The following is a 10,890-nucleotide window of genomic DNA, read 5'->3' on the forward strand; positions in this document are numbered from 1 at the left end:
CTGGGCCGCATGATGACAAGTCCCGCAGTTTCTTTTCAGCCGGCGCGCCTTGCGTCGCTCGATTTTTCAGCCAGCAGACAACAAACACAGTCTGGCAAGCAAATCTCTGGGCGTCCCTGAAAGCCCAGCGATGGGTTTTTCTGCGGCCACCGCGGTTTCGCCAAGCAGTCCGGCCTATAATGACTGATGACTGATGGCTGATGGCTGATGGCTGATATGCTGGCGGAACTGCGGGCCCGGGGGATCCGCTCCCATTTGTCACCACGGTACACGGCAGTTACGTGCCGCAGCCTGCTTTTTTGTCATCGCAGCTTACAAATGAGCTGCACTCCCACCACCACCCATGCACTTTTGACTCACGCTGGGCATTGTCCTGCCCATGTAGATAGTGACAACACCGCGCGAACAGACAACATACTGAAAGGAAAATTTTTTATTTTGCAGAATAACATTGATTTTTGCCCGTGCAGCGGATGATCCTAAGAATAGAAATCAGAGGCTCTTTGCTGCTGCTCATTTGTTATGCCGCGATGGCTGAGATCGCCCGTGCCTCATCTCAGCGTGACCTGGTCGCAGGCACACTGCTGATATCCTACTGCAGTCAAGCGAAGCCCGCTCATGCATGAACACCGTGCATCGCGCTGGCAACTGACCGCCCCTTAGCCCTTCCGCCTCTGCTGGAGCGCGGGGGTTCCAGAAAAATAGCAGATGCAGCATGCGCATCATGCCCTGGCCGTCTTCTATGCATCGTGCATATTAATCGCTAATCTAATTATAGCCCGCAAAAGCGATGACGAAAAAAAGGGTGCTTGGCGCCGAGCCAGAAAGCAAGCTCGCCTCCTTTTTCCACAATTCTCTCTTGTCATGGGCAATCGCAAAAAGCCGTTCAGCACAAAGCAGAAGAAGGCGCAAATTCAGGCCAAGCGCATACGCAAGCGCGCCCAGGCCGAGGAGGATGCCGACGCGTGGGATTTCAATAAGCAGAACCTTCCTGACTACACCGGCAAGGCCGTCCCGGCGCAGCCAGTGGCACCAAGCGCCGCAGTCAGGAATGCGCTTACTGCGGCTGCGCCGAGCCGTAGCAAGCTGACTTCGCAATTCGATAAGCTGACACGACAGGAGATCGACGCCAACAAAAAGCGCAGCATGCTGCCGCTGCACCGGCTCAGCAGCCAGGATGGCCTGACCATGTCATTTGCGGATGCGTACTCGGCCGACGTGGACATCCCGGTGCGTCCGCCGTGGTCATACGAGCTGTCGAGGGAGGCGCTGGAGCGCCGTGAGGAAGCGTACTTTGATGTCTGGCTGCAGAAGATCCAGAAGCTGAAGGACATGGACACCGTCAGCCTGTACGAGAAGAACCTTGAGGTCTGGCGGCAGCTGTGGCGCGTGGTCGAAATCAGCGACATCCTGCTGCTGGTTGTGGACATCCGCCATCCAGTCTTGCATTTCCCGCCATCGCTCTACCGATACATCTCCGAGACCACCGGCAAGCCAATCGTGGTCGTGCTGAACAAGACCGACCTGGTCGCAGCCAACACCGTCAAGGCGTGGAAGCGGTACTTTAAGGAACAGTTCCCATCGGTGACGCTGACGAGCTTTGGCTGCTACAGGAACAGCGAGGAGATCCTGAACGACACTAATGTGTGCGATCTGAAGCTGCGCCGGAAGAAGCCGCGTAAGCGTGTCTATGATTCGTCGCAGGTCAGCGATCTACTTGCCGCCTGTCGCCATGTGTGCGTCGCTGAGAAGCGTGATTTGGTCGAGTGGGATTCGCTCATTGCGCGGTACCAGCCCACTAGTGAGGCTGCAAATGAGCTGCCTGGCCACGAATCGGACAGCGACAGTGAGGAGGGCGACTCGGATGATGAGGGTGAGCAAGGCGGCTCGGACGCCGCGGAGCCGAGCCAGTCGGCACTAGCGGGTCATGTCGAGACGGTGAGCAGCAAGTACGTTACGTTGGGGCTCGTGGGCCACCCGAACGTGGGCAAGAGCACAGTTATCAACAGCATCATGGGCCGCACCGTTGTGAGTGCCAGCCGCACACCCGGCCACACCAAACACTTCCAGACCATCCATGTTACGCCCACCCTGCGTTTGTGTGATTGTCCTGGCCTGGTGTTCCCATGTGTTATAGAGCGCCCGCTCCAGATTCTGGCTGGCCTCTACAACATTGCGCAAGTGCAGGAGCCGTTTACCTGTGTCCAGTACCTGGCAGAGCGCGTGCCCGTCGAGCGTGTACTGAATCTGGAAAAGCCCGAGCCAACAGCGCTGGCAGGCGATGAGTGGTCAGCCTGGGCCATTTGTGAAGGTGAGTTTTTTTTTTTTGAGCTGATGCTCCTGCCGCATTTCCAGCCATGTGCGCGGTTTGCAGTCCTGCTGAAATGAGCTGTTACTGACTTGTGCACTTTCATCTTTGTAGCGTTCGCGGTTGACCGCGGCTACTACACATCCAAGGCTGCCCGCCCTGATGTGTACCGAGCAGGTAAGCTATCAACAATTTCCTACCGCCTGTTGGACCGACTTTTTGCCGTACTAGTGACAAAAAATAGGGAGGGTGAATGGATGGGTATTTGCAAATCCTGCCCATCCTAGCATTCCATCCGCGCCATCCATCCTGACGGCTAGCCAGCCAGCACATATCAACGGGGGGCACATGCGTGGGGATGTATGGCGTTCATCACCAGATTCGCACTTTGCTGTATTCGCTATAGCACAATTGTGTGTCATGGTTGGGCTCCCGCGTGCCGGTGAACAAATTCCTATAGTTCACCAAAAACCGAGCAGCGGAGTTCGCAGCTGCTGCCTCCTGCATTCACTCCATGTCACTGAGCGCTCTGCCACCTTTTCCCTTTACTCAACTGGCCACACGCGACGAAGCTCATGCTGGACATGTGGGATCCACACGTCTTTCAATTGTCTAACACACCGCTCCATGCCATCCGCTGTAGCGCTCGATATTCTAAAGTGGGAGCTGGATGGCCGCATCCTTTTGTCGTTCAAACCGCCAACCTTCTTCTCTGACCACTCGTACCTGACGGACGCCCCTGAAAATTACGAGGTGGCTGGCCATCAGCAAGAATCGCATGGCAGGGAGCAGGCAGAGCATGGTAATGATGAGGGCGAAAGCCCCTCCGAGGAGCAAGAGGGGGAGGACACCGAGGACGAGGACGAGGCTGGGCCAGTGGGCCAACAATCGGCCTTTGCCATTTTGGACTCGCTCGATGGCTAAACTCGCTGCTGGAGGCGCTGTTGGCCAATACGGAAATTATCGGGAATTTAAGGACAAATCCATGCACATTAGCTGCACATGCCGATCATTTTCAAAAGATATTTTACACCTGCATTACAATATTATCGAAATTCTGAAAAACTTTAATTATCGAAATGCCGCCTGAGCATGGCGCATTTCCCGCTGGCATCTTTCTGTGCTACCTCTCTACCTGAGGCGACAGACGGTTGATGTGAAAAGAGGAAAAACCATGTAGTATATGAGAATATTATTTTTTGGTTCAAAGAGAAAAAACGACTCAGGTCTGCGCTGCATCTCAAATGGCGTTTGTTCTGGATGACAGCATGCTCGAGACAATCGAGCTCGTATTGTTTGACATGCCAGGCGCAGCAGACTGCCCAAACATCGAGCCTGTAGCACTCGATGCCAGCCGCGAACTGCTCGGCACCGAGGTCATCACCGCGGGCTGGGAGGATTGCCCATGCATGCCCGTCGACTGTGAGACCGGGGCCGCGGTTGTGGAAGACGCAGCAATGGTGGTCGATGAGCGGCACCGCTTAACCATTGAATGGCGCTTCAGGGCATCGGATCTGCCAAAGCTCTTGCCGCATTTTGGACACCGGTGCGGCTTGATTCCAGAGTGGATTTTGACGTGCCGCTTCAGGTCATGGTTTCTGGAGAATGACTGCTCGCATGTCGGGCACTTGAAGGGCCGCGCCGGAGACACAAAGTGCCGGATCGGCGGACATGCGCCGTAGGGTACGTAGCGTGAGGGAATCTGCGAGTAGTAGTACGGGTGGGTGCTGCCCGACCGCATGTACTGCTGGTACGTGGTTTGCTGGTAGTACGGCGTCTGCCCCATGCCCACCGAAGATGAAAACTGGCCGCCATTGGCACCCGCTGCCGATCCAGCGGCGAGTGCTGAGCTGGTTGATGATCCGGTGCCTGGCGCTGAGGACGAGGTGACTCCGAGAGCAGTCGATGGTGAGCGGTAGTACGCTGAGTAGTCGCTGTAACTGCGGTGCTGCTGGTGCTGGTGCTGCTGCTGCTGCTGAGGCGATAAAATGCCCGTGGTAGGCTGGAGCGCGCCGCTCAGCGAGCTGCCACCAAACGAGTATGATGACAGGCTCTCGCGCCCAGGCGTCGTGCTGCCTGTGTTCTCGTTGCCCAGAAGCACAGCAGCAGTGCTGCTCGACTGGCTCAACGGACGGCTGAACGCCGAAATGCTGTAGGCGTTGAGGTCCAGCGGACTCGTTGTTGACCCCGTGTTGTTTGCCAACACCGCGGCAGCAGCAGCGGCAGCGGCAGCAGCGTCTTGGCTCGACAGCCCAGCCGCCGTGCCAGGGTTGCTTTGTGAAAATGCCAAGCTGCTGGTGTCGTAGGAGGGGTGATGTGCGGATGTTTGCGGCTGCGAGTGCATCCCAGACTGCGACATGTGCTGACCGTGGTACTGGTGTGAGTGGGTGCCCGAAGCTGCAGCAGCCACAGCGGCTGCGGCGCTAAAGATGTCGCTGTTACCTGAGGCTATAGTCGCCTCCTCTGTGCTGCGATTGTGCGCGCCACCAGCCACCGAGACCATGCTAGGATATTTTGACGATTCCAGAGAGTTTGGCAGGGGAAGTGACGACAAAAAGCTGGGCAGCGGGTCGACCAAGCACGACGATGCTGAGGTTGCACCAGTGCCGCCACCACCGTCACCGCCACTGTTATTGTTATTGCGGTCTTGGTGGTGAGGGTGGTAGGGATGCTGGTTTGTTGTGTTGTTTGTAGATGAGGCTGGGACGCTTGCCATTGCTGCCGATGCGGTTGGACTATAGTGGCTGGAGTCATCGTTAGTGCCATTCTGAGAATGGTAACCTGGTGGTGGTGGCGGCGGCGGGCGATGGCTAAATACTGGTGACGACTGAAACTCGGAATGGCTAGGGTTTGCAGAGGTAGCAGCTGCTACCACAGCGGCAGCAGCAGCAGCAGCAGCAGTGATGTCTGACTGGCCCTGATGGTATGAATGCGGGTCCTCTAGGCTGGTTGTGGCCTGCGGATTCAAAGCGCCGTTTCCGCGGTAATCCCCGCTAGATGTAACCTGTGACGCTGAGTCGAGGCCAAGAACCTGCTGTTTGAAAAAATAGTCTGCAAAGGCATTCTCGTCGACCGGAGTTGCGTCAATCTCGGTCAATGCATGATTCAGAGTCGCCGACGTATTTCCCGCGAGCGATGTGCGCATGACAGCACTGTGTGAGTTGTCTGGGCCGCTGGTGCTGTGGCTATGGTGATGGTAGTGGCTGTCGTTCTGCTGTGGTTGTTGTTGATGTTGCTGCTGCTGCTGCTGATGGTGGTGGTGATGGTGGTGGTGGTAGGTGTGTGCGGCGAGCGAGGGCAAAGAGTCGCTGCTGTGTGTGGTATTTTCTGCGGATACACCGGCCATAGCTGCGGTTGAATCACTGAGGGAGTACCCGGACATTCTGCTGGTTTAGATAATGCTACAAGAGAGAACACAAGTGTATGTAATGAGTTGGGATGAATGAGATGAGGACGCAATGGGATGCAGGCAGTATATGAGGAGTAGACTGAGGGGAGGGAAAGGGGAGGGAAAGAAAAACTGGCTTGGGGAGAGAGGAGCTCGCGATTGAGCGATTTCCCTGTAGTCGGTTTTTTATAAATAAGAAAGGGGTGGCTAGTGATGCGTGGATGCCCATCTAGTCCAACAACTCTGAAGGACAAGCGAGGTACGGGGGGTGCAGGAGGGGTGGGTAAGTTTGGAGAATAAGGCAACTCAACTTTTTCCCGAGTTGCGTCAAAATGTGAAGAATGGAGGCGGGATGGTCCTTTTTTTAGGAGGGCTAGTGATTCCAATGGCTGCCAGAATAAAAAAACAGCATGCCCAAAGATGTAACTTTAGTGCCAAGAGCAAACTGGAAGCGCTTGGCTTTTTCCATACAGTTGGGATGTTTGTTATGTCGTAGTAGCGGAAAAGGAGACGGGGGAGAAAACACGGTTCGCGCAGAAAGCGGTTTTTGCGCAAGAAAAACAAGGGGACATGGGGCAGTACACACCAAAAGGGAATATTCTGTCCATGAGTGCGTTTGCAAATAATGAGCAGGAGCGGGGGTGGGTTGGCAACCCAGGGCAACGGCGGGTGTCCCTGGTGCCGATTTCGCACACAGCCGGCTGCCCAGCACCCGCATGCTGCTCTGCTGTGTGAACTCTGGCTGTAGGCGTGCAGCGCTTTTACCGACTTCCTCCTTGCGCATTGCGCAGGCTCAAGTTTCAGATGGGGCCGAGGTAGAGCGACACACAGGATACAATAGGATGAATGCACAAGCTCGCCTTTGAGCACCAGACAACGATTTCAAGGGTGATCTCAAATGGCGGGTGCTGACCACGGGATGTGGTGAATGGGAATCGACTAGATGGCGTGCAAAATAGGGATCTTCGCCCGGTCCTCAAGGACAGGACGCAGCAAAAATCCGTCTGGTGGTGGTTGCGCGGGCACAAAAGTTAGGGAGCAGCCTTTGCCCGCCGTATGCCCACCCAAGGTGCACAAAGTGCGTGTGAATGGGGGAGCAAGGTGGAAAATATGCTCAAACAATAGTTTATCGACATTGGGAGGACAATGCGGGCGAGTGACCTGCCCTCCCTCTTGACCAGCGGTTTTAGGTTGGCTCGACGGACAAAAATGCTTCCTATTAGCATAGCCAGAAAGCAAAGGAACTCGAGCGGGGCCACACATGCATCCTGAAAATTCTGTCCAAATAAATGGACACTGGAGCAATCAAAGAGAAGGAGGGACCGGGTGATCATCCAGGCGCGGTGCCGAGCTCACCGACAATTGAAGTGACCGAGGCAAGGTGCATAAAGTGGTTGTGACAGGGGGCTATGCAATTCTGTCACCCGCAGCTATTGGGACACCGCAATAAAACAGCGGTAGCGAGAATTACCCGGGTTGATATGGCCAGCGTCATTCGTGGATGGGAGGAGGAGGGGACGCAGATACAAGCGACTAGCGCATACCGCCTTCTTAATGCGGACATCAATGAGCAGTGCCCATCTACAGTCCGCTTGTTTCGCAACACCAGCTGTCATTTTCAGGCACTCTGTGGCTTGAAATCAGCTTGAGGCCAAGAGGCGAAGAGGCCGAAGAGGCGAAGCCGGCGACATACCGGTGCCCCGTCGCAGTGGCTTTCTGAACAGAGGCAGCCTGTTGTATGTGAGGCGAGGATATTACAACAATACAAAAGAAAGTAGAGGGACGAGGACGCGGCTTTCAAGAAACAGGAGTCAAGAGGCGGTGGCTCCACAAAAAAACGCATTTTGTCCCTTACATCAACGCCACGCAAGCTGGAGCGAGTGACACGCCTTGTGCGATCAGAGTGCTAATACCAGGGGATTTGCAAGGTAGGATACTGGTGATGGAGGAATATACTTACTGGCAGCAAGGAAAAAAAATAAAGCTGGCAGATAAGGTTTCAGCTACGCTTTTTGTGAAAGCACAATTCACAATAATGGAGAGAGCAGACAGTGGTGGTAACGAACAAGAAAAAAAAAAGAAGAAAACGATGGCTGTCGAGGACAGAGAAGGGTGTGAAAAAAGGACTGGATTCACGTCCTGCCAAAATGTATATATGCGCAAAGACAAATAATGCGTCGCTCTCTGACAAGCTAAAGCTGCTCCCCTATCCCCGTGCTTGCATTTAAGAAACGAGCAAGAGAAAGGAATAAAGCTGTTTGGCCATTTCCCCCTTTGCAATATGCATATGTACGTGCTTAATCCCCGGTCTGTTTTTCTCCCGTCCTCTCATTTGCCCGGGTCTAGCAGGAGAGTAGAAGTTAATAGACGGAAAACGTCTAATGCTGCACTTTGCTTATTGCGCAGTAGTGTGTATATTTGGAGAACGTACTATTACCATCATTTCACATTATACTAGAGTGCATTTCGTTCATTACTTCATCAGTTGCGAATGGACTAGTGTATTTTCTTTTTGGGCAACTATACATGTCATTGACAGTGCTCCAGCCTATGGATGCATTGGTCGCCATTGGTCTATGAGGGAATCATATGGCTAGGAGTGCTGGCACTAGTCGGCCGAAAACCGATGTGTGCTTTCTTTTTTCTGCGGGAACCAAGAGTCGAGCATAACCTTTATTTTGAGCAAACGAAAATGAAGCACGCATGCATAGCATTACTGGCATACATGCATGTTTTCAAGTAAAATTAATACATGTTGATGCGCATACAGACCAATTCACGCTTGTTTTCCCCTCAGATGCATAAAAGAGAATTGCCCATGGCAAAAAGAAATGACGATTATGCGCAATGGAAGCCAATAGCACAAATGTTCAAAACGCAAAAAGCAATAAAGCGTTACGTGGCCTGTCCAATATATTAGCGGCAATAAACAGGGGATTGAGCAGCATTTGCTCAGTAGCGTCTGTATAGTGACAGATTATATATTGCACGTATATTAAGTATGCAAAGCCCTAAGACAGCATCTGTGTCGAACATACCCGCAACAAAGCGGAACGCCATGCATGGCTAAAGGCGGACAAAAATATACGACACGGGGCTGTATAAATCGGGTTATTCAAATGTAGATTCTCCGTTGGGCGATAATAACCCAAGCACGATCGGCGCTGCTTGCAGGTTGCGCTTTTCCCAGAACTTTGGGATAATTGAGCTGCTGATTCGGGTTTAGCTCGGTCGCGCCTTAGTGTTTCTAGAACCAGGCTAGAGGCTGTGTAGCGGTAGATCCAGTGGTTTGTGGAAGGAGTAGGATGTTTATTGTACACATTCGCAAGGGGTTTGTTGTTTCCGTTTGCCAGTGGAGAGGTGGTTGTGGAAAGAACAGTCTATGTGGATTCGTGCGAGCTTGCCGTGCCAGTGGCTGGCTTAAGGGCTGGCTCAGCTTTCGGTGCTGGCAGCCCCAGATTCGCCGGGTGTCGGTTCTCGCGACCCCAGCTCTACTTGACCACCACTGCCTGGTGAGGTGTGCCCCACATGATTGTCGATCGCGGGCTTGGCATCCGACAGATCATCGCTATTGTGCATCGACATTGACTGAGCTGAATTGCCTGTTGGTCACGGGCATGTCGTCGTGGTCAGCAGTGGCGTGGGGCGCCAGCCGGTGCTCAATAATGTTCATCAGCGACATCTGGAACTCGTGGAACCGACGGTCCTCCTCAATCTGGGCCTGCTCTATGCGCTGGCGCTCCTGCATCCGCATTTGCTCGCGGCGCTCGCGGCTCTGTGCCTGGTCGCGCAGGAACTCAAGCAGATCCACGCGGCGCACCTTGCCAGTCAGCTCAACCTGAGCACTGCTGCTGACAATGCCGTTCATCATCATCTCATCTCTTGGCGAGGCTTGCGTCTGGATGTGATCGCCGAAAAACACGCTACCAGGAAGTGTCGTCGGCTCTGCTGACAGCTTGCGCTTGCGGGAGTGGTCGCTGGACTCTATCCGGGTGGAGCTGCGGGGGTGCTGCGTTGCTGAGGCACCATTGGACATGGATGTGCGGCGAGCAGAGATGCGGGGTGTATCGTGGCTGCTGGACAGGCTGTCCCGCTTGGAGCCCAGGCTAATGGATGTGGATGGCGCGCGGCCGAGTCTCTGCTGCGAAAAGACAAGCGTGTCAGCAGACGACGCGCGGTGGTGCTGCATGTGGCTGCCACGCAAAGCAGTCACTTGAGGCGTAGCTGCTGGCGACAAAGACCGGATGTGCTGGTGGAAATTGTCCCGCGGCAGCCCGTGGGCAGGCATTCCATTCATAGCCATGGGCTGAGACCGCGGCGAGCCACGGCGATGGAGCGGGCCGTCGTTGGGCGGGGACGACTCGGATGACGGCAGAGAACCAGGCGTGGTGCCTGTGGCCAGTGGATGGTATGTAGGCTGGTGGTGCATCCGGGAGATTGGTAGTTGGTGGCGCTGCGAGGCGCTGGAATCGTAGTGGCTAGGCGAGATGCTCCGCATGTGCAGTGGCTGCGAGTACGGGCTGGTGCCATACCCAGCCTGGTTGTTGGCGGGCATCACTGGCGAGCCCTGGTGCGAGCGGGAAGTGCCGGCTGCTTGGTACCCGTTGTTGCCGGATGGCGACCGGATAGGCGGCAGCTGCACGCGACCCTGCGAGTCAGTAAACAGCGACGAGCGCACGGGGTTATGTCGGGGTGACCCCCCACCACTCGACCCTTGGCTGTGAATTGGCAGCTGGCTGTACTGTGGCTGGTGAGCCGGCTCCGGTGCTCCTGGCATGGGCTGGCTGGCGCCATTGCGGAGAGAGTAGTTTTTAGAGAACATGGGTGCATAAGCTTGCTGTGACGATGGAGTAGCGGATTTAGGCGGCGGCGGCGGCGAGTCGTAAATGTCCTTGTGGCGCGGGCGCTTATCGCCGTGCTTGGCGTAGTCCATGTCATCAAAGAACTCCCAAGGCGTGCGCCCGGCGCTTGCAATCTCCTTGGTTGCAGTCTTGTATTTTGTCTCGAGAAACTTCCAGCGATTCCGGCACTGCTCAACAGTGCGGAAGAAGCCCGCGCCCAGCAGCTTCTCAAGCACCTTGTTCCATACGCTGAGGTTGCGCTTGATCTCGGCAAACTCGTCGCGGTGGTCGCCCCATGTTTTGATCAATAGCCGCGTCTCTTCTGTGCTCCAATGGGTCGAGTTGCAGATGGG

At 54.9% G+C, this 10,890-nt stretch overlaps 3 protein-coding genes across 3 annotated transcripts; 1 reads left to right on the forward strand and 2 right to left on the reverse strand.

Annotated features, from left to right (window-relative positions):
• Positions 1–408: 408 nt before the first annotated feature.
• DL89DRAFT_9424 (P-loop containing nucleoside triphosphate hydrolase protein) lies at positions 409–2,841 on the forward strand. The gene is made up of 2 exons (XM_040892281.1): positions 409–2,311; positions 2,423–2,841. Exons 1-2 carry the CDS (start codon positions 709–711, stop codon positions 2,593–2,595), a joined length of 1,776 nt encoding a protein of 591 aa, XP_040747291.1. The 5' UTR covers positions 409–708; the 3' UTR covers positions 2,596–2,841.
• Positions 2,842–3,782: 941 nt separating this feature from the next.
• On the reverse strand, positions 3,783–3,941 carry DL89DRAFT_206400 (uncharacterized protein; the record flags this gene model as incomplete). Its single annotated transcript, XM_040884092.1, has 1 exon — positions 3,783–3,941. A coding segment is annotated over one exon (159 nt), but the record flags the coding sequence as incomplete, so codon positions are not given.
• A 5,323-nt stretch (positions 3,942–9,264) lies between these two features.
• On the reverse strand, positions 9,265–10,629 carry DL89DRAFT_253972 (uncharacterized protein; the record flags this gene model as incomplete). The annotated part of the gene is made up of 1 exon (XM_040885231.1): positions 9,265–10,629. One exon carries the CDS (start codon positions 10,627–10,629, stop codon positions 9,265–9,267), a length of 1,365 nt encoding a protein of 454 aa, XP_040747293.1.
• Positions 10,630–10,890: the final 261 nt, after the last annotated feature.

The sequence above is a fragment of the Linderina pennispora genome, assembly GCF_002104995.1.
Source record: "Linderina pennispora strain ATCC 12442 chromosome Unknown DL89scaffold_1, whole genome shotgun sequence".
NCBI lineage: Eukaryota > Fungi > Kickxellomycota > Kickxellomycetes > Kickxellales > Kickxellaceae > Linderina > Linderina pennispora.